Below are 23,591 nucleotides of genomic sequence, written 5' to 3' on the forward strand. Positions count from 1 at the left end.
CCACAACATTAAAAAAATAATAATAATTTTTTTTTTAAATTTTTATATTATTATTATAATTCTTTTTAACTTTGATGTCAAGTAGGGGGCTGCAAAATATCATCCAGCGGGCTGCAATTGGCCCGCGGGCCGCAAGTTTGAGACCCCTGCTCTAGAGGATTATTCTGACCTCCACCGGCGCTTCACATTCGGGCTTCCTCTGGGCGTAGTGGGGCTTTCCTGCTCCACGTTTGTGGCAGGCAGGTGAGCCTCAGCGGCGTCCGGAGGAGAGTTCCCCCGTCAGCGTTGCTCTCCGGCTGTGCAGCTGGATACTATTGCCGTGAGAGGCAGTCGGCTGGTCCGACGGTCTTTCTGGTGGGTGGTGTCTTGCGGCGCGGGCTCTCCGCCTCTGCTCGCTCACGTCAATTGGCGGTGAGCGGCGGGGGTGGACGGTCTAAACAGATTGTGTCAGTTGTGCGGGGTCGGCTGCTCAGGCATGCAGAACAGTCGGCTCCAGGCGAGGATTCCTCCGTTACCTCTCCATCGCGTCTGATACAGATACAGTAACTGGCCGTTAGACCAGGACACGTCCCGGCGCGACCGGGACGTGTCCTGGTCGTGCCGGACCGGATCAGTTTAACCCGTTGTCCGCCGGGGCGCAGACAAGTTCTGGTACCCCGAAGGACCCTGGGCTTTTCCGGGGGGAAAATGCCAGGGCGGGCCGGACGTCACAGGGATTGATGTCATGAATGTGTGTGTCATATAGATGCCACTACGAGTTGCCCTTAATAGTGGTGTGCATTGGTCCATACTATGTTGTACCTTTTTGCACAATGTTAGGTGGGTTGGTCCTTCTCCATTCGTTTCACCCCTCCCTCCCTGCTAAACCGGGAATGGGAGGGGGCTGTCGGGGAGGCTGCTTCTGTCAACTCCTCTATGCATCCCTGTGTAGGTCCCGGTCCTCCAGGCCCAGGTCGGGCCTTGCCCTCGTTGACCTGTTAGCCTGGGTTAACACTTTTTAAACCTGAAACGCCTTGAACTGCATTGTATACTGCATTGTACTGCGAGCGGCTGCTAAGGATGGAATTAAACACACTATACCGGCGACGCTAAGGGTAATGTACCATGGATGTAGGGCTGGGGCTAAGCTAAAAGCTAAGCTATCAGCCAAGAAGATGCAATATAAGCCGTCTATACCGTCAATTGTGATGGGCAACGTCAACTCCCTATCTAATAAGTGTGACGAGCTGGAGGCATTAGTGAAACACCAAAAAACTTACCGGGAATGTAGTTTGATGTGTTTCTCTGAGAGCTGGCTGAATGATAACATCGCGGACTCCTGTGTTGACATACCAGGCTTCACTGCAGTCCGTGCAGACAGAGATGCCAGAACGAGCGGTAAAAGCAAAGGAGGGGGTCTAATCCTCTATGTGAATAATCGATGGTGCAACCCGGGTCACATAACAGTTAAGGAAAAGATGTGCTGCCAGGATGTCGAACTTCTAGCAGCTAGTATCAGGCCCTACTATGTTCCCCGGGAGTACTCTCACATAGTCGCCATTGTTGTTTACATCCCCCCTCGCGCTGTCCCGGCAGTGGTGTGTGACGTCATCCACGACACTGTCGCGAGATTTCAGACTCAGCATCCTGATGCATTCATCCTGATCTCAGGTGACTTTAACCATGTCAGCCTTGCCTCCCATCTAACTGGCTTTGTACAATATGTTAACTGCCCCACAAGAGAGAACAACACACTAGATCTACTGTATGCAAATGCCAGGGAAGCATATACTGCCACAGCACTCCCACCAATTGGCAGATCAGATCACAATTTGGTTCACCTTCAGCCCTGCTACAAACCCTGTGTGCAGAGGCAACCTGTAACCACTCGGACATTTAGAAAATGGACACCAGAGGCCAGTGAGTCCCTGAGAGCCTGCTATGAGTGTACAGACTGGGATGTATTGCAGGACACAGACGGGAATATGGGGACCTTGGACACTGACAGGAAGGCTGACTGTATCACCAGTTACCTGACCTTCTGCAGGGACATGATTGTACCAGCAAGGACTGTGCGCTGTTTTTCAAACAACAAGCCCTGGATCACCGCTGACCTTAAGAGGCTTGTTAATGAGAAAAAGGCGGCATTCAGGAAGGATGACATAGAGAGGCACAAGCAGGTGCAACGGGAATTAAAGAGGAGTCTGAAGCAGGCCAAGGAGGACTATAACAGGAAGGTGGAGAGGAAGCTGCAGCACAACAACACCAGAGAGGTGTGGAGGGGAATGAAAACCATCACCGGCTATAAGCAGGTAAACTGCCAGGCAGAGGGTGATGTGGACAAGGCCAACGAGTTTAACCAATTCTACAACCGGTTTGACACGGCAGCCAGGGCTCGCTCTGCCCCTGTTGACCAGGCCACACCAACACCCCCTCCCACATCTCCAGCTGCAGCTCCTCCCCCTGCACCATCTCCTCCTCACTGCTGCAACCACAACTCTGCAGTTCCGCTCCCTGGCCCCACCCCCTGTCACCTAGCCCCCCCCCCAGTGACCTAGTCCCCCCCCCCCCCCCTGTCACCTGCCCCCCCCCCCCCCCCCCTGTGTCACCCAGCGCCCCCCCCCCCCCCCCCCCTTGTCCCTCACAGTAGATGAGGTGAGGGCGGAACTTAGGAAACTGCGTCCAGGAAAGGCGGCTGGCCCGGATGGCATGTGTTCGAGGCTGCTGAAGCTCTGTGCAGACCAACTGGCTGAGCCGCTCCAGAAGCTCTTCAATATGAGCCTGCGGGACATGAGGGTGCCGGTCCTGTGGAAAACATCATGTCTTGTGCCGGTACCCAAAGCTGGGCGCCCGGCCGAACTCAACGACTACAGACCGGTGGCCCTCACGTCACACATCATGAAGACACTGGAGAGGCTGCTCCTACACCATCTGAGGCCACAGACTGAACACGCCCTTGACCCCCTGCAGTTTGGGTATCGGGAGAGCATCGGGGTGGGCGACGCGGTCCTCTACATGCTCCATCGGGCCTACTCCTACCTGGATGAGCCGGGGAGTTATGTGAGGATTATGTTTTTTGATTTTTCGAGCGCTTTTAATACTATTCAACCTCCCATACTTAAAGACAAGCTCAGGAAGATGGGGGTGGACCCCTCCTTCACTTCCTGGATCACAGATTACCTGACAGACCGACCACAGTTTGTCAGAATGGGCAACTGTGTCTCGGAGACAGTGGTCAGCAGCACTGGGGCTCCACAGGGGACTGTTCTCGCTCCGTTCCTGTTCACCCTCTACACGGCAGACTTCAACTACAACTCTGAGTCTTGCCACGTCCAAAAATACTCGGACGACACAGCGATTGTGGCGTGTGTGAGGAAGGGACAAGAGGGAGAGTACAGGGACCAGGTGGGAGCCTTCAGCGACTGGAGCGAACGGAACGGCCTTCTCCTGAACGCAAAAAAGACCAAGGAGATGGTACTGGATTTCCGCAGGTCGAAACCACCTCTGCAACCAGTCAGCATACGAGGAAACAACATTGCGACGGTGCAGACATACAAATATTTAGGCGTGCACCTGGACGATAAGCTGGCCTGGGCTGCTAACGCGGAAGCGCTTTACAAGAAAGGACAGAGCAGGCTGTTCTTCCTTAGGAGGCTCAGGTCTTTTAATGTGTGTGGGGAAATGTTGTTTATGTTCTATCAGGCAGTGGTGTCAAGTGTGCTCCTCTACGCCGCTGTCTGTTGGGGTGGTAATACCACGGCCAGGGATACCAGACGGCTGGATAAGCTGGTCAAGAAGGCTGGCTCAGTGGTAGGGAGGAGACTGGACCCACTGGGGACCGTGGTGGAGAGCCGCACTCAGAGCAAGCTGCTGGCCATCATGGGCAATACCAACCACCCTCTCCACCACACCCTGGTGGGGCAGAGCAGCAGTCGCAGCGGACGGCTCATCTCCCTGCACTCACGGACTGAGCGGCACAGGAGGTCCTTTGTCCCCACAGCCATCAGACTGTACAACAGCGTATTATAGTGCGGGGGACCTGACCTCTGACCCACACACCTGTTTTTACACCTGTTTTTACACCTGTTTTTTACATCTGTTTTTTACATCTGTTTTTACACCTGTTTTTATACACTGTTTTCATACACCTGCTTTTATCTAATCATGCTCATATTTAATATTGATGGGTATGATTCAATTGAATTTTATCATGTACTTATTTTTAATTCATGATGCAGACATAACGTGTAATAACTGTATGGGAACGGTCAATGTCTGTATACTATGTGAGCTGCGAGATACCCTGAATTTCCCCAAGGGGATTAATAAAGTATCTATCTATCTATCTATCTATCTATCTATAGCCTGTGTATACGCGCAGTTATGTTTCCGAGATTTCTTAATGGGTTAAGGGAGCAACCATTTTCTGTTAATAAACATAGGGGGGTGGTTGTCTCCCCGATGTGTTGGTAGCAGAGTCAACTCTCCGGTTGAGCCCGGGTCTGACCCTGGCTGCCCGAGAGTATGCCCCCGCATGTTTCATGACGTCTGCCAATTGTGTCAAACTCTTTCTCTGAACCTCGACCCTGCGGGATTAATAAATTAATAAAATAAATAAATAAACCCTTTCCGCCGGGATACTGTTCTTTCTTTTTTTTTTTGTGATATTTGTTTTTATTTATTATCTTTTTTTTGTATTTTATTTTTTTATAATTTTTTAAACAAACACATAAACAAACATGACAACACACGATAAGATATACAAGCATTAGTTGACAGTGCACATCCAATGAAATCACATTTGAGTTAATTGTCTTATACAGGATATACCCTTAATACCTGTTATCTAAAAACCTACACACATATGCTCTAGCTCGTACCCCCCCCCCCCCTCCCAGACCCCCCATTGGATAATCCATCCATTTTCCCTCGCTCCTAATCAGACATTACCATTATATGCTAGCTTTTATTTTCTCCACCACTTCTAACCACAATGTCATTTTGGATTCATTGAGACCCAAAATTCTTGCTGTAGATATTTCTTGATAGATCACATCGAGATATGTAATAATCCAGACCTTTCGGCAAATTTTTTCCGGTTGGAACCATCGTGATGCTATCAGCTTTTTAGCCACTGTGATACCCGATAAAACCAATCTCTTTAGCTGTGGATGTACTGCACACTCAAAAACATCATTCAGCAGTAATACAGAGGGGTGTACAGGTATATTCCAAGTTAAGAGATTTGATAATTGCTGGGTCACCTCTTTCCAGAATATCTTAACTGGTGGGCAGTCCCAGTACATGTGCATAAATGTCCCCTCGTCCCCATTTGTACATAAGGAGCATTTGGAGTCTTGTATAAGACCCATTTTTTTCAGTCTTATAGGAGTCAAGTATGTCCTGTGAATATAGTTAAGATTGATTTGTTGATGGTCCGGGTTCCTTGATGTGAGTCGAACATTTGCCCAGGCTTCTTGCCAATCAAAATCACTTTCCAGGTCTGGTATATCCCTCCTCCAGACGGAGTCTAGGTGGAGGGTTTCATACGAGGACGTTAGTAATTGATGATACAAATCTGAAACAAAACCTCTCGATGTCTCTCTTTCATAGAAGAATTTGTGGTATCTGTGGTGTTCAATTGGTTTCTTTAATGGAACACCTTGAGTCTTCAAACATAACAATAACTGTATGTAAAAAAAGATGTGTGGACTTGGTGAGATTAAAATTTTTGCGTATTTCTTCATAACTACAAAAACCCTGTTTGTTAAAAACATCCCCTAATGAGTGTATGCCTTGCTTTTCCCATATAGGGAATCTTATAGGTCGTTTTCCAATCAAGAGTGCATTGTTATTGAATAAGGGAGTATGATTGTGCCATTTATGTGGGTTAGGATATTTTTTTTGTGTTTCACGCCATAACCGGATCGCATGAGTAATTATGGGGCCAAATTTCCATTCGCAATGCTTAATTGATAGTTTAGTGTATGCTATGTCCTTCAGTCTATGTGGGGCTACTATATTTTCTTCTAATTTTCTCCAGGATACTAATGCTTGGGGATCAAACCATGTTGTCAATGGTCTTAAAGTGTACGCCTTAAAATAGTGGAAAAAATCTGGAAATGCCATGCCACCGTCTGCTTTATTTCTCTGTGCGGTGGATCTTTTTATACGTGGTGGTTTGTTATTCCAAATAAATTTGTATGTGGAGGAGTGTAATTTTTTCCAGTAACCCTCTGGAGGGGGTAATGGTAGCATTGAGCTGAAGAAGTTGATTCTAGGTAATACGTCCATCTTAACTATTGATATCCGTGCCTGTACTGAGTTTTTAAGTTTTGCCCACCTATCAAGGTCGTCTTTGATTTTGTTTTGGATTTTTGTGTAATTGTGCTTCACCGTTTGTCTTATGGTGGGGAATATTTCCACTCCCAAACATCTAAAGTGTTTTACCATAGGTATCTCTCCTGGGAGGGTTATATCTTTTTTTGCAGGGGCGTTAAGTGGAAGGAAAGCCGACTTCGGCCAATTTATCTTAAATCCCGATAAATCTCCAAAGTTCTCAATCAACTTGAGCAGATGAGGCAGTGTGGTGATGGGGTTTTGCATGAACAGTATTACGTCGTCCGCATATAAACTAATTTTATGTTGTGTGCCCTTGATTACGATTGGTTCTATGGATTGGGATTGTCTTATATATTGTGCTAAAGGCTCTAATGATAGATCGAATAGTCCGGGACTAAGAGGGCAACCCTGTCTAGCTGAGCGTGATACCGGAAAGATTCCGGAGGTGATTATACCTGTTGTAATCATGGCCGATGGGTCTTTGTATACTACTTTAATCATATCAATGAAACCTTTACCTAACCCTATCTTCTCTAATACTGCCCATAGATACGACCATTCCAGCCTGTCAAAAGCTTTCATTGCATCCAGGGACAGCATCGCCTTAGGTATGGTGTCGTCCTTGTCGGCATCTAGTACGTGCAGTAATCGTCTTATGTTATCAGTGATCAGGCGGCCTCTTATGAAGCCAGTTTGGTCCGGATGAACTAAAGACGTCATATGCTTTTGTAATCTGATGGCTAATACCTTAGAGTACAGTTTGATATCGGTTCCGAGGAGGCTTAAGGGTCTGTAACTACCGCACTCGGTGGGGTCTTCGTCTTTTTTAAGGAGAACTGTTATGAGTGCAATATTGTCGTTCTTATGGAAGTTCCCCTCCTTGACTGAGTATAAAATCATATTTAGTAATAAGGGTCCAATTATGTCCCAACAAGAGAGGTACATTTCTGGTGGGATACCGTCTCTTCCAGGAGCCTTACCACTTTGCATTTTGGATATGGCCTTCTTGAGTTCCTCTAGTGTGATCGGTGTTTCTAACTGTTTAGCGTCATCCTCTGAAAGTTTAGGGAGATTAATTTGATTAAGATATGTGTCCATTTTGTTTTGATCGAAGGTCGTTTCTGATTTATATAAGTTGGAGTAGAATTCTTTGAATGTCGCGTTTATTTTTTCAGGGTCTGTAACAAGTACTTGTTGTGCTCTAATGGTAGTTATATCTGCAAATTTTGCATTAATTCTTAATCGCATGGCTAATAGGTGACTAGGTTTAGAACCTTGGGAGTACTGCTGTTGTCTTGTGCTACGTATTTGTATTTCCGATTGTTGTCTGTATATGGCATTGATCTCTTTTTTTAGTACATTAACTTGATTTTCTAGTCGAATTGAGTTGTTGTATTGTAAAGAATTAAATAACGTTGAGTAAAGCGTTTCCAGTTCAGCCAGTTTTGAGTTTTGATTCTTGCGCATTTTGGAGGAAAAGCTATCTGTGAAATCCTTGATCGTTCCTTTTACCGACATCCATATTATTCTGGGGTCCTGCACCGAGTTTGCATTCTCCCGTAGGAAGACTGTAAGAGCTTCTTTGAGTTGTGTAATGAATTCCTTGTTATTAAGCAGCATCGAGTTAAATCGCCATCTTGGGGCTCGGGAAGATAGTATACCAAATGTTCCTTTTAAGAGTAAATAACAGTGATCTGATAATGCATTGGGTATCATTTCCACTTCATAGTTATCAAATAGTCTCGGGGATGCAAAGACATAATCTATTCTGGATAATGTGTTATGTCTCGCAGATCGACAAGAGTACTTTCTGGTCGTGGGGTTAAGTGATCGCCATAAGTCATTTACACCTGTAATCTTCGACCAATCCTTTAATGCATTAGATGAATTCTTTTGTTCGCTGGAAAAGGCGAGGTAAGATTTGTCCATCCTTGGATTCCAAATGGCATTAAAATCCGCACCTATTATAAATGAGTAATCGGGAAGGTCTAACATTGCTTTGGTTAGTGTAGTGAAGAAACCCACTTCGTACAAATTTGGGGCGTATACCGCTACCAACGCTATTTTCCTGTTCTTGTGTACAATCTTAGCTATAGTTATCCGACCATCTACATCAGACCATACTCCCTTTAATTCAATATTCAACTTCCGTCTAACGACTATGGCTACACCCCGAGTTCTCGTACCAAAGGAAGAGTGACTAATGTTATGATATGTGTTGTCCGCTAACGTATCTATGTCTTTCTCTAGAATGTGCATTTCGCTTAGCAGAGCCACGTCAACCTGTTCTTTTTTCATCAGTGTGAGCACGCTTTTGCGTTTGTGTTGATTATTTATTCCCCCAGTGTTCCAGATCATTATATTCAAACTAGCCATAATCTATACATGTTGTTGTGTAGTTGTTGGTAATGCTTCTGGATTGCGAGGCTACAATAGATATATATCCAACTAGTGAGGTCCCGTTGAGAGCCGAGCTTAAAAACATACATATATACAAATAAAAATCCCCTTTCCCCCCCTCCCACCGAGAGTCGTACAGGATTGTGTTCCATAGACACATCCTACGCGTATGACTCCCTCCCTTAGGCCACCGGATTACCCAAATTGAGCTTTGTAATCCTACTCTTCCTATGCTAATTGCCATAGGATCTAAAACTTTCATTCTAATTCAATAGAATGTCGCTTTTGGTCTTGCGCCTTCCCATTAATGTACTAACAATAGTGTGAAAAATGAAAAATATACCTTCAATGATATATTCATTTGAACCTTCTACTAACTTATGTAGGAAACATCAGAAAAAAAGGAAAAGAGTGGAGATAAATACTAACTCCTTAAAATGAAAAAAAATAACAATGAAAGATAAAAATAAAAAAAGGAGTGAGAACTAAAATAAAACTCATCAGAGAAAAACAGAGAAAATAAAATTGAGTAAAGAGAAAAAAGAGAAAAACAGAGACTTTTAGAGCTACATTGTGCAAATCTCTAAATCAGTGGAGTAATTATTTTAAATATTAGAATAACCTTGTCGTGCTTATACATTTAGATGTGGCTAATGTCTTTTTTTTTTTTTTTTTTTTAGCCTTATTAAAGCCTAATTAAACTTCAGTCCTTGGATCATATGCTTATTCACACCGGATGTTAATGTTAAATTTACAGGCCTTCGTTGAAGGGGTGCATTATATTCTAGAAGGTTGTAGAATACCCTAGTAAATACATAAACACTGCTGTTATGTTCCAGAATGATCTTCCTACCCAGGGGTCATGACCTACTAGTATTTTCCGGGATATTCCATTGTGTCCCTGAGCAGTCGAGAGAGGAGCCCAGAATATTCCAGAATGTTCAAAATGTCAATGTTGGATTATTGTCTCCACAGAGACCAGAAGACTGTAAATATAATGCCTTACGAACCATATTAAACATATTATGCCTTGTTGTTGCCAGCATGCATATCACCTGTTACTTTTGTTGAGCCGTGGTAAAGTCATTCTAATAAAACTACTAAAATACAAAGAGAAAGAGAGAGATGAATAGGCTTATCTGTTACGAGCTAGTGTTGCGTCCTGCCCAGGGGGACCAGATCCATGTTGCTTCATGTAATCTTCGGCGGCTTTAGGCGTGCGTATTCCGTGCCTAATACCGTCTTTTCCCAAGATCGATAATAGTGCCGGGTACTTAAGGATTGGCCTGAGACCACTCTTGAACATTCTCTGCATCACATCCTTGTAGGGGAAACGCTGAGCGATGGCCTCCTTGCATAGATCTTTGTAGATAGATATTGAATTTTCACCATATTTCAGTTTCCCCCCTTTGATTGCGCGCCCCTCTGATGATGGCGTCTCTTATTACCGTCTTGCGCAGGGTAACAATGATAACCCTCGGACCGTTGACTCTTTGGTCTCGTGTACCGACTCTGTAACATTGGTCCACTATCGGCGCTGTGGGAAGGATGTTGTTACCTAAAATATCTACTAACACTGTTGGAAAACTGTCGTCTGTGCAATTGACTGATTCATCCAGTCCCACAATGCGGATATTATTTCGCCTGTAGTAACGTTGGGTCTCGAGCTGCCTCTCCCTTGCTTCCTCTTCGACTTCTTGTATTTTCTTCCGACACTCTTCTTCCACCTGTTTTATCTCCTTTGATAACTCTGTAAATCCATCGTTGACGTTCTTCTCGTTCTCTTGGACCATCCATGTAATTTCTATCACCGTATTCTCCACTGCCGTGATTCACCCGGCCTGTGCAGCGGCTGCTTCCATAACCTCTTCGAATTTAGCATCGACGTGTGCTTTGAATTCCTCTATGTGTAATTTGAAAGCGACCATCTGTTCCTTCATCAGGATAGTCAGAGAATTGAAGTCGGGTTGTGAAATTGCACTGCTTGTGTCAGTTGATGTTGTGGGTGCAATGAGGGACCCGATGGGTTTGTTGGAGATTATCTTCTCAAATTCCCCTGCTTTATCTCTTACGGTATTTTTACACGTCGTTACCGTTGTGTTGTCATCTGCTGTCTCCCTCTCTGGGCCAGTCGTCGTTGGTCCCGGTATATTCTCCACTATAGTCCCCCCATCGGGGCTAGTCAACAACGGTACCGCCGCTGCCTCGTCTGTTGTATTCTTTGACCGTGTCAAAATCGGCGCCGTTGGAGTATCTGTGCCGAGTCTCTTTCCACCCTTTCTCTTATCCTTAGTATCCATGTTGAGTCTTTATGTCTTTTGATATAGTTAGTAGAAGGTCTTATCAATACATACGATGTGGTTTAATCTCTTTTGGTATTGTTAAAATAAGGTTTTTAAACGAAATTAACGTTGACGGGAGCGGAGCTGTAACCAAACGCGTATCGCTACATATTGCGTTCAAACCGGAAGCTGTTCTTACAGTTAGCCCCTTAGGCGCCTGTCTAGTCCGCAGTGCTCCGGGTGCAGGTTGAGTTCTGCTCTTGTTAAGACCTGTCGGCCTGGATTGAGGGATCAACCTCCTTGGAGTGTTGTCTCCCCGGTGCGCCAGCTGGCCCCACGACATTGGAGCGCTTCAGAGTGGCATGCCAGGTGGAGAAGGGCCTTCACCTATTGTAGGCCCTGCCCGATACGCTAGTGATGTGGGGGGTGGTGTCACCAGTGACCGTCTGGTGGGGTCTCGATGCCGCAGCCTCGTTGACCTTGCCAGGCCCCTTTTTCGGGGGGTCCTGGCCCCCGGGATGTGGCCTGGGGCTGGGGCCTCCTCTGCGCCCCGCTGCTACGGCCTTGCCACGGGGTCGGGGCTTTTTGACCCCGACCCCGCGATGTTGGGGGCTGTGACGTGGGTTTTTTGCTTCACATCCGTTCCCTGGTGGCGTGCGGGATGCGCAACCGAGTAGTCGCAGGCCCTTCTACATGAAGGTAAGTCCCACAGTCTGTTCACCCTGTGCGTTTGAGGTACTGTTCCCTCTTCGCACAGTCGGGTCCGGTCTCCCTCCCGTCCCTCACTAGGGGGGGCGCCCGGATCCTCCCCGGTATTCTGATGGTTGTAGGGGACCTCAGCGGGTACATCTGTCGGGCTTTCCGCTCTGCTCAGCTCTTGTGTTCCAATAGAGCAGAGCGCAAAGCTATACGAAATATAACGAAGGTTATCCTATAACCCTAGTTATAGCGAGCGCTCTGCTCTGACTCACTGAGGACCCCATGTGTCTTCCGTTTCGGCGGTGAAAGACTGGGGAAGGAGCTGGTAGTATGGCCAATGGCCATGGCCCGCTTATGTGTGAGCGGATGTGGGCGTGGCCAGGCAGGTGTGGGGGTGCGTGCATGTGGTTGAAAGTTTTCATTAGGGATGCTCGATATTGGCTTTTTTACCGATACCGATATTCCGATATTGTCCAACTCTTAATTTCCGATACCGATATCAACCGATATCAACCGATACCGATATATGCAGGGTTTCCCCGTCCAAAAAACTGAATAATTTCAGGTAACTAATCATTTCACTGGATATATATATAACAAATATTGTTATTGTTTTTTTTTGTTTTTAAACCGATACCGATATTTTCCGATATCACATTTTACTGCCGATATCGGCCGATAATATCGGTCGGCCGATAATATCGGACATCCCTAGTTTTCATGATAGCATAATGATTAAAGGGACAGTTCCAATAGAGCAGAGCGCTCGCTATACTCATATAACTAGGGTTATAGGATAACCTTCGTTATAAGTCATAACCTTGTTTTTTCCTTCAGCACATCTTTTTCACCTGTGTAAGTGCTTTATAGACATTTTTATAAATTGGCACATTTACTGTATCTAGTAGTAGGCCTAACTGTTACAAGCACAAATTATTAGGACTGGACGATAGGAATGAGATCAATGTAAACGATCTAACTGTGGTAGTCCTGTTTTTAAAGCATCTCCAGGCAAAACCCAAACCAATTTAGCCGGTTAAATTTAATTAGCATGATAATGGTGCACTAACATAATAAGTATAGACTATTAGACTATAGACTATTGTTGAATGGAGGTGCTCAGACAGGCTGACAAATTGTCTCAACTTGAACAACATCAGATATTTTGCTAGAATGAGGGGAGAGGGATGGGTTTGGGGGGGAATTGTGTCACTATGAATAATGGGTCACAAGATGCATCTTTAGATAATCTACTTTATTATTATAATGTTTTATGGGAGCCTCACCAAGACACAGTTGTGGCTTTGCATTCTGTTGGTCTGAAATATGGTTAGGAAAATATTGTTAGGCTTTGAATAACACTGGGATGTGCTGTATTGGGCATGCATCAACATATCTTCATTGGAAAACATACAAAAGGCTTCAGAATGTAAAGGCTTCAGAATGTATTATTGTCACAAAATAATCCAGATGAAGTCATTTCTATCAGTCGGGCCTTTAATGTATAACAACGGTACAAAGTGAATCATTTGCTTGCAAAATAGGAGTGTTTTGTATGTACAATATTTATACAATAATATATAGTTAAAAAAAAAGATTAAAAGTTTAAATGTCTGACAGCTTATTGCACAACACATTTATAAATTATCATCGTCAAACACACATGAAACAGTGTAGAAGGATGGTTTCTTTGTCATATTCCAACAAGGGACATATATTTTTTCATACACAATATTTTTTATTGACATGAATCAAGGTCCTTGTGGGAGGACTACGATGACCCCCTTAATACTGAAGCAGTAACAAATACAAAATAAAAATACAGCAGCTCTCCAGCATAACCATGGTAATAAGATAGTGACCAGTGGGGTTATTAAACAGTCCTAAAGCGCAGAATGAAAATGCATCTTTCATCATTGCTAGGTCGATGGATCACAAACAAGCAAAAATAAAACTCACAATCACTGCAATTCCTTGGAAATCCAAATTTGTCATAATCAGGCCTTGACATTAACACCCGCCAAATGCGGGTAAAATTTGGCAGTGGCGTGTAACTCTGTCACTCTTACCAGCCACTTTGGCGGGTAGACTGCAGTGTCACCGTCAGTCGTAGTGAAGAGTCTCTAGTGAAGTGCGTGCTTACTTGCGTCGCGCATAATGAGAGTCTCTCTCTCTCTCTGTCTCAAGTAGCCAAACTTTACACTATAAAAACAAACTGGATATTTGGTTGCGTGTGTGTGTGTGTGTGTGTGTGTGTGTGTGTGTGTGTGTGTGTGTGTGTGTGTGTGTGTGTTTTTCCAGGTTTTTCCTACAGTTGCGCATAACGTTAGCGCCACGCATGTAGCCATGGCAGACATTTGATTCCTTAAGGGCTCGAAATTGCCTGGGTTTTGGTCATATGCTCCCGAAATGCTCCCGCTGTGTGGCTGCTTCTATGTGACAACTACTCCAATGTTTTAGAACCTAATCATTGATTTAACCTAAGATTAGCCGCGGAGCTAACACTAGCTAACGCTAGCTAACGCTAGCTAATCAAGCTCACAGAGAGAGATAACAGCTGACAGCAGGTAGTACCGGTACAAATAAAATAAAAAAGGGGGTGGGGGCTGTTGTGTAAACCTTGTACTCTTTAGTTCACATATAATAAGAGACGGAGAGCGTGTGATGATCGACTGTTTGTTTACTAATGTAAGTCAGGAAGTACCGTGCAACATACAAACATGTCCGTGTAGCAACACGAGCCAATACCTTACAGGACAGGGGCCCGGGGAGGGAGCTCTGTGTGTGTGTGTGTGTGTGTGTGTGTGTGTGTGTGTGTGTGTGTGTGTGTGTGTGTGTGTGTGTGTGTGTGTGTGTGTGTGTGTGTGTGTGTGTGTGTGTGTGTGTGTGTGTGTGTGTGTGTGTGTGTGTGTGTGTGTGTGTGTGTGTGTGTGTGTGTGCGTGCGTGCGTGCGTGCGTGCGTGCGTGCGTGCGTGCGTGCGTGCGTGCGTGCGTGCGTGCGTGCGTGTCTGAAAGACCAGAGACAGAGAAGTCAGAGGAATAACGACCTGTTGAATGCAACTCCGGTTCAATAGATTAAATTAGTTTAAGATATTGAACTGTAGTTACATTCAACAGGTCGTTATTCAATAGATTCAATTAGTTTAAGATTTTATTTTATTTTTATTCTAACCAGCTTAGTTCTGTTGCATTTCCTTTTTTTTTTTTTTTTGGATCTTTTTCCCCCTCCATTTTTCCTCCGATTTTCTCCCCATCCCAATGTTAGTCGTATGCCAATTCCCAATCCCCTTCCTGGTCGCTGCGCACTTACCCCCCACAGTCAGATCATCTGGGAGAGTGAAGGCTATCATGTGCTTCCTCCGACACAGGTCCAGCCAATCAACCGCTTCTTTTCACCTGGCAGCGCGGATCCTCCCTGAGAGGGCGTAGCGTGTGGAAGGATCACACTATCCCACTCAGGCTTAGCAGGCGCCCCGACCGAACTGTAGGAGGATCCAGCTCACAGCTCCGGGGTTGGTGACGAACGCAATCTCCGCTACGCCACCTAACCGCCTCAGTTCTGTTGCATTTCCAATTTATTTATTTAAATTATAAATTGACCAGGAAGCGATAAGGGAATCGATAAAGAATCAGATCGATAAGCAGAATCGATAATGGAATCGTATCGATAAAATCTTATCAATTCCCATCCCTAGTGACTAGTGACTTTGGAAAACCACTGGTTAATGTCAAGCCCTGGTCATAATGATAAATCATTTTCAGTTTGGATATGGCACTCAATAAATACAGCAGTGAGGGAGGGGGGGACAACAACAAGCAATTACACAGAATGCACAAATTGTACATGAATTTTAAATGAAATGAGCAAGATCTTTAAACGATCTCTACACATTCTGTGTAGGAAGGATGGTTACAGAACAGGTACCAAACTAAAGTAGAGACGTTTATTTCATCGCGTTTCATGAAAAGGATCGACTGGAGATTAAAAGAAACATAGAACATTAATCAAATGTATTTCAAGTATCATGTTGAATGTAAACAATGACTGATGGAGGAGCAGAGATTCAGTTAACCGAGTCTAATCTGATCTACGGTAAATGATTTGGGTGGTTACAGTGTTATTAATCATGCCTTCTGGTACAACTTGCTACAGTTCAGTTTGGTTCTACACTTACTGTATGTATGTATGTATGTATGTATGTATGTATGTATGTATGTATGTATGTATGTATGTATGTATGTATGTATGTATGTATGTATGTATGTATGTATGTATGTATGTATGTATGTATGTATGTATGTATGTATGTATGTATGTGTGTATGTATGTATGTATGTATGTATGTATGTATGTATGTATGTATGTATGTATGTATGTATGTATGTATGTATGTATGTATGTATGTATGTATGTATGTATGTATGTATGTATGTATGTATGTATGTACTGTATGTACTGTATGTATGCATGGCTGAATTGGGGGTGTGTATATCATTATTGTACAACAGTTGCTTTCCAAAACACAACCTTTCCTTGACAATGGCATCCATTATTCATAGCTTGCAGCGGGGACAGTTAATACGAATGAAACGTGAAAAATAATATATTTGGCACTACGGGCCCAGGGTTCAGGTCCTATTTGGAAATTATGTGTACAAATACTCCAGAATCAAAGTTAGTGTGCCTTGCCTGTACAGGCCAATGACAGAGTTGGACCTTCGCCCCTTTGTGTCAGTTGGTTTTCAGTCTTCAGCAGATTGTGAGTCAAAAAACGTCTCCGTCAAACAAATAAATGATCCTTCCATCCGGAGATTCGGGTGACATTTCTTGTAGGCCTTTAGAAGGCAAGATTAAAAGGCTTTTACGACACAAAGAAAATTACACATCTCCCCACTCCAAAGGCAATGTCACTTCAAGGCCAAGTCTGTGATATGTACTGCACCCCATTAGGTCCAAGTCAGTGTCCTTCATCATCATCATCATCATCATCATCATCAGCATCATCATCATCAGGTCCTTCACGTGTGTCATATGAAAACAAAGTTTTGTTCCATTTAGTCCTTCTCTCCTCACGTGTTAGATTGTGGTGGATGGGCTCATCTCCCGGAGTATCCCTGGTCATTCTGTTCTCCTTTGAGCTCCAGTGATACAGAGACACGTCACACACATTTAGTGTAACCAGCAACTACAAGGATAAACCAGAGCCGGCGACCACCATGGCCTCTCTGTATAGAGAGTGGTGTAGAAGTTGACTGATCGCTGGTTAGACTTCCTTCGGAAAATTATGACATTGGATCCAAAAGCAGTTATTTGCTGCATTTGTGTGTGTGTGTGTGTGTGTGTGTGTGTGTGTGTGTGTGTGTGTGTGTGTGTGTGTGTGTGTGTGTGTGTGTGTGTGTGTGTGTGTGTGTGTGTGTGTGTGTGTGTGTGTGTGTGTGTGTGTGTGTGTGTGTGTGTGTGTGCAACCATGCATTATATGCTTCTGTGTCATGTGCCCTGTCCATGTGTTTATCAGTCCGTAATGTCCATAAGGAGCATTTGGGTGTGCAAATGTGTGCAAGTGTGTATGTGTGTGTGAGCATGTGTGTGTGTGTGTCTCAGCTCTCTGCAGACATGGCTGAGAGGACCTGTTCCAGTTTATAGGCCAGCTTCTGCTTCTGGGCCTGTCCGTCCTGCTCCAGGGCCTCTATGATCTAGCAACACACAACACGGACACATGAACACACATACCAAGACCTCGCCTTTAAAACCCCTACAAATATTACACAACTAGTTCTATGATATTACCAAGGAATAACACTGTATACCAGAGTATAACTTTAATGTAAATTCTAGAGTAATTAACTAGTAGTATAGTTAATTAATAAGTAGTAGTGATAATATTTTATGAATTAATATTTGTAGTTGATAGATGTAATCATTCCTGCAGAGCCATCCCTAGACTTTTGGAGGAGCCCTATAGGGTAAAATCTGATCAATTAAATCAGATCTCTGAACCAGAGGGGTGCAGTCTTACGACCAATTAAATAACTAAGAGGGCCTTGATTAATAATACCACCACTAATTCGGCAGTCATACTGAGATTTATTTTTAAACTACCTTTCAAAAAACTAAATTTCGGATTGGTTGGGAGCCCTAGGCACAGTGCCTGATCTGCCTAATGGGCAGAGTGGCCCTGCCTGCCGTGTGTTGAGTAGATATGAGCTGCACTAACGTGTGTTGAGTAGATATCAGCTGCACTAACGTGTGTTGAGTAGATATGAGCTGCACTAATGTGTGTTGAGTAGATATGAGCTGCACTAACATGTGTTGAGTAGATATGAGCTGCACTAACGTGTGTTGAGTAGATATGAGCTGCACTAACGTGTATTGAGTAGATATGAGCTGCACTAACGTGTGTTGAGTAGATATGAGCTGCACTAACGTGTGTTGAGTAGATATGAGCTGTACTAATGGGCAGAGTGGCCCTGCCTGCCGTGTTGAGTAGATATCAGCTGGATGGGTTCACACCTCTTGGCTGTACTTGCTGACGTAGGCGTAGATCTCGTGGAGAGCGCTCAGTGCGTTGAACTCGTTGGTGTGAAGGCGGGCCTGCTCAGCCAGATAGGCATTCATGTCCTGATCACTGATGGCGGGCAGCCGGCTGATGTCAGCGTAGTACCTGGAAGGAGGCAGTCAGTGTCAGGGGACTGGTGTGTGTGTGTGTGTGTGTGTGCGTGTGCGTGTGCGTGTGCGCGTGTGTGTGTGTGTGTGTGTGTGTGTGTGTGTGTGTGTGTGTGCGTGCGCGTGTGTGTGTGCGCGCGCGCGTGTGTGTGTGTGTCCACATACTGTACACGGCTGTCCACTGACATAATTTTGTTAGAATCTCACAGTGTATTTGACTTTGTAATTCGTAAAGACAACACCAGCTTGGTGTGTATTTTGGGTTAGGGATGGGCACGAGTACCCGCATGAATTCGAGTTTTGCTCGAGTAATTGTTTAGGGAAATCTATTTTTAGAACGCATCTTAAAGACCATGGCAGCAGCAATAACAAGATATTCACATACAAACACACACAGACACTACAGATTTTATTATGTCTCGCTCCGCTGACATTACAATGCACAGAAATATACCCAATGGTTAATGCTTATTGTCAGTCAAAGCAGTTAGCTTTGATATATATATATATGCTATTTCTTTTGGGGCTTTCTGTATTTTTCACCCATCCGGAGCCGGAGGTACCACTGACAGCTGGATTTGATCCCAGAGTCTCTGCGGTGGTAGGCGAGTGCTTAGTCCACTGCGCTACCCAGCCGCCCAGCTTGTATGATTTTAAGGAAATTGAAATAGAAATTGAAGCACAAATGGCCTCCACCTGCCTCTGCCTCCTCGTGTGCTTGTGAGTCCTCCTCATGTGCATAGTTTTAGTTTTACTGTACACTATAGTGCCAATTTCAACTAGTGATAAAAAACTACATTGGATACCTTTAAGTGCTCCAAAAACACATTGACACATGTGATAACATACACACGCACGCACGCACGCACGCACGCACGCACGCACACACACACACACACGTACCTCTCCACCCAGCTCTTGTAGTGTGGGATGTCCTTGGCATAGAGCAGTTTAGTGGAAGGTGAGTCTTTTCCCAGACGGTGTTCTGAGGTGGAGCAGGAGTCCATGAAGGTCTGAGCCACGACCGACAGACAGGCGTCTGTGATGCTGCTCTTGTGGATGTCGAACACAAACTGGGGATTCTTGATCACGTTCACCCAGAAACGCAGAGGCAGACTGTGGCAGAAAGAGAGACAAATATAGATATTTAAAAGATTTTTACACATTTTAGATGCATAAAGTGAAATAATTAGGGATGTTCGATGTTGGCTTTTTTACCGATATCCGATATACCGACATTGTCCAACTCTTAATTTCCGATACCGATATCAACCGATACCGATATATGCAGGGTCCCCCCCCCCCCCAAAAAACGGAATAATTCCAGGTAATTAACATTACATATCTCTTGTCGTGGAATTAACACAACAATATGCATACTTTTGACAATAAATCAAATCTGAATTTGTTCTTACTTGCTTGCCTGGGTAAATAAAGGTTAAATAAATATAATATAATAAATAACGATAATTTCCGATATCACATTTGAATGCCAATATCGGTAGGCCAATAATATCGGACATCCCTAGAAATAATATATTGTGTGGTCCTACTTTATCCTTTCATTGTAGAAAATAATAAATGTGTCTGGGGTTGGCGGCTACGTGGCGCAGTGGGCAAGGCGCTCGCAGCGAATGCTGGAGACTAGGCTCGAACAGGATGCCTTCTGTTCGAGCCCCGCTCTCCACATTGCTTTCAGTTTAGCTGGTCGTCCACAGTAATACACATTGGCCGTATTACGGGGAGGGAAACTGAAGGGTGGGGATCGGGCGTTGTGGACAGCGACTCCTACAGGTCGGTTGGTGCGCCTGCGCAGTAGAATCAAGAAGCGAAGGGGGCGGGGTCCCTCCAAAGCCCAGACCCCCGACGCTGAAAGATCGAGCCGCGCAGGTGAAAAGATGCGACGGCTGTTACCTCGAGTATCGGAGGGGACTCGTGCTATGTATGACTTAGTCCACATTGCAGCCGGCTTGTGGGAGGCAAGAAACAACGTTCGAACAGGGGAGGGTTGAATTGGACGATATGAAAATTGGGATGGGAGAAAAATAGAAAATGGGAGAAAAAGTGGATAAAAAAAAAATGTGTCTGGGGTTAGATTAAGTGTCACCACTTATGTGTGTAATGTGTTTGCAATGGCTTATAGAATAGAATCACATAAGGGTTGTAAAAAAAAAAACGAAGCTCCCTGATGTTCCATTAGAACAGGGGTCAGCAACCTTTACTTTCCCCCATCCCACAAAATAAAATGCTCAGGGAGCCGCACAACCTATTTACCATTAAAATGAAGATAACACAGTGTATAACGTTTTATATATCCCCAAGCATACCCCACATTTAGTATAAAACGCCTGACAATTGCATACCCAAAGTAATTTGCGATTTATTATACTTTATACTTATAGCACACAGTTTATTGCATTAATCGGATTATAAAGCAACAAAAAGAAAAAATTTGACTTTTTATTGCTGTTTTTACCTGTTATAACAAAGGAAAACCTCAAACTCCTATGAAGAGGAGAAAAAATACTGGCTGTGTAGACCTATTTTTTTTATAAAACACAGAAGAGGAGACAAAACACTGGTGTCTGTAGACCTACTTTGAAATAAAACACAGAAAAGGAGAAAAAACACTGGCATCTGTAGACCTACTTTGAAATAAAACACAGAAAAGGAGAAAAAACACTGGCATCTGTAGACCTACTTTGAAATAAAACCCTGAACTATGCAGCTCTATTAGAGTCCTTCCCTTATTTGTGGAAAATCTATCAAATAAAAAGTAAATTTTTTGAGTTGATGAAATATTTTTGTTGACTAAATATCTTAGTTGATGAAATGTTTTTTCATTTCAGTGTCACAGTATGACATCGATCTCCAAAATAAGAGAAAAAAAAAGAAAAAGAGGAAAAAAGTTTAAAAGAAAATTGAATTTCTTTTTGGCCAGGGAGCCGCAGCTGATTGGCTAAAGAGCCGCATGCAGCCTCGGAGCCGTAGGTTACCGACCCCTGCACTAGAATAAGAAGAGGATGGGTCACTCGTAGCCCTGACATTCTCAAGGAAGTTACTCAGCACCGGGAGACAACGCTGCTTCTTACGATGCAATTAGTCCCCCAGTGGTACCGAGGGAAGCCATTGTCGAATATATGATCGGGCTTTTTCTATGATGACACTGACCTGTCCTCATCTTATAATACTGGCTGTTCCACCCACCAGTTGCTCTTCCAGGTGTGGCGAACGTCCATGTCATGGATGTCGTGCTTGTCGGCCTGCTCGTCCAGGAAGTCGAACATGTATTTGATGGCGAGGGGCAGGGCGGTGCCCCGACACACAGTGCTGAACAAGGTCTCGAACAGATCGTCCACAAACTTCTGGAGGGTGCCCTAAAACAACAACATCACATGGGGTTTAGACCATAGACTTTAGACTAAACTTGACCTCTATCTTAAAGTTCTATCAACAATGCTACCAGCTTCTTGACATAACAACAATAGATTGATTGATCCATTAATGGTGCTACAGTAAAACGTATCCAACTGTAATTCTACCCAAGTCTCACTCCACTAGTAGCCTGGTCAGATAGATCTGGTACCATTGTGGCTCGTACCATGGTCAGATAGATCTCTACCTTTGTGGCTAGTAGCCTGGTCAGATAGATCTCTACCTTTGTGGCTAGTAGCCTGGTCAGATAGATCTCTACCGTTGTGGCTAGTAGCCTGGTCAGATAGATCTCTACCTTTGTGGCTAGTAGCCTGGTCAGATAGATCTCTACCTTTGTGGCTAGTAGCCTGGTCAGATAGATCTCTACCTTTGTGGCTAGTAGCCTGGTCAGATAGATCTCTACCATTGTGGCTAGTAGCCTGGTCAGATAGATCTCTACCTTTGTGGCTAGTAGCCTGTCAGATAGATCTCTACCTTTGTGGCTAGTAGCCTGGTCAGATAGATCTCTACCTTTGTGGCTAGTAGCCTGGTCAGATAGATCTCGGACACCATCTTGCTGCCGCGCTCGCCCTCCTTCTGGTCCCCGTGGTCGTGGTTCTTCACCAGATGCCACACCTTGACCCCGCTCTCCAGGTCAGGGGTCAGCATGGGCACACGGGAGTGGGGGCTGTCCGGGCTAGTGGGGGTGGAGCGGAAGGCAACGTCTACACATATAGAGGGTCAAAGGTCAGGTACAGTCACGTCCTGTAATACACAGATTATTGCGCTATAGACAGTATACTAATGGGTTGACAATGAGCGATGTTAATAAAATGTATGGTACAAGTACAGTATATGAGTGTGATAAATCGACCAATCATGACATTAATGGTGTAGTGTGATGGATAAAATGTATTGTGACATTAGCAAATGAAGGGAACAGTGTTTTGGTGTTACTGTAATCACAGTACGTTCTCCTATTACACACAGTGAGAGAGAGAGATGTTACCCCTTCTACTGTGATGGATTAAAATAGATACTGCAATTATTCCCTCTTTGGTAACATAACCTTATAAACGTATCTAAAAATTCCCCTAGTTTACAGCTTGTTTTACAGCTCTTGTCTGTCTCCCGTTTGATGTCATAATGCTGAAGTTTGAACTGTGCAGGGAGAGAAGAAATAAATGATTCCCTCTTTATTGGCATAATTAGCAAATAGCTAATAAAATATTTCCCTAGTTTCGCTCTTGTTTAAATCCTGCTGAAAGTTCTGGCTTTGAGATGAGAAGAGGACCAGTTGTCCTCAACAAACCTCTCTTCAAGTTTCAAGTTTCTTTAATAGTTGTCATACAGAAGTACAGAATACTTTTGTACAAAATGCTTCTTACTGTTGCGCTCCAGAGACTGTGCATGACAAGATAAGTATGAAATAAAAACATAGTAAAAATTAGAAGTAAAAAAAGAGGTCACAGTGTTCAGTTTTGACATATGTACAATGTTCGTAGACGTAGTTACCATACAATATACAATACTGTGCAGTGTACTAATATACAATACAATATAGTGCAAGGCATAAATGGACGAGGTGCAGTTTAGGTACAATTCACAGTAGGTGTACGAGTTGTAGTGCAAATCCTTTATCAATAAATATAAAGTGTAAGTGTGTTTGTGTGATCTAAAGTGTGGAGAGTGGGTGCTGCAGTGTGTTGTTTGTTTGAGTGAGTGTGTGCGTGTGGGTGTGTGTGCTGTGTGCATTTGATGGTTGTTGCATAGTGATTATTGTTCGTTTAGCGATTATTTTCGTTTAGCAG

The 23,591-nt window shown here is 44.2% G+C and overlaps 1 protein-coding gene across 1 annotated transcript in view; it reads right to left on the bottom strand.

Annotated features, from left to right (window-relative positions):
* Positions 1-17,264: 17,264 nt before the first annotated feature.
* The window catches only part of LOC311229629 (plexin-A2-like), a gene marked incomplete at its 5' end in the record, with an annotated part of 168,906 nt that continues 162,579 nt past the window's right edge, over positions 17,265-23,591 (bottom strand). Inside the window, 5 exon segments of the mRNA XM_084315706.1 lie at positions 17,265-17,396; positions 18,214-18,364; positions 19,270-19,482; positions 21,574-21,743; positions 22,312-22,505. Of these exon segments, the coding sequence (XP_084171832.1) occupies positions 17,301-17,396; positions 18,214-18,364; positions 19,270-19,482; positions 21,574-21,743; positions 22,312-22,505 (824 nt within the window). The 3' untranslated portion in view covers positions 17,265-17,300.

Source organism: Notolepis coatsorum (genome assembly GCF_963971535.1).
Source record: "Notolepis coatsorum genome assembly, chromosome: 6".
Lineage (NCBI taxonomy): Eukaryota > Metazoa > Chordata > Actinopteri > Aulopiformes > Paralepididae > Notolepis > Notolepis coatsorum.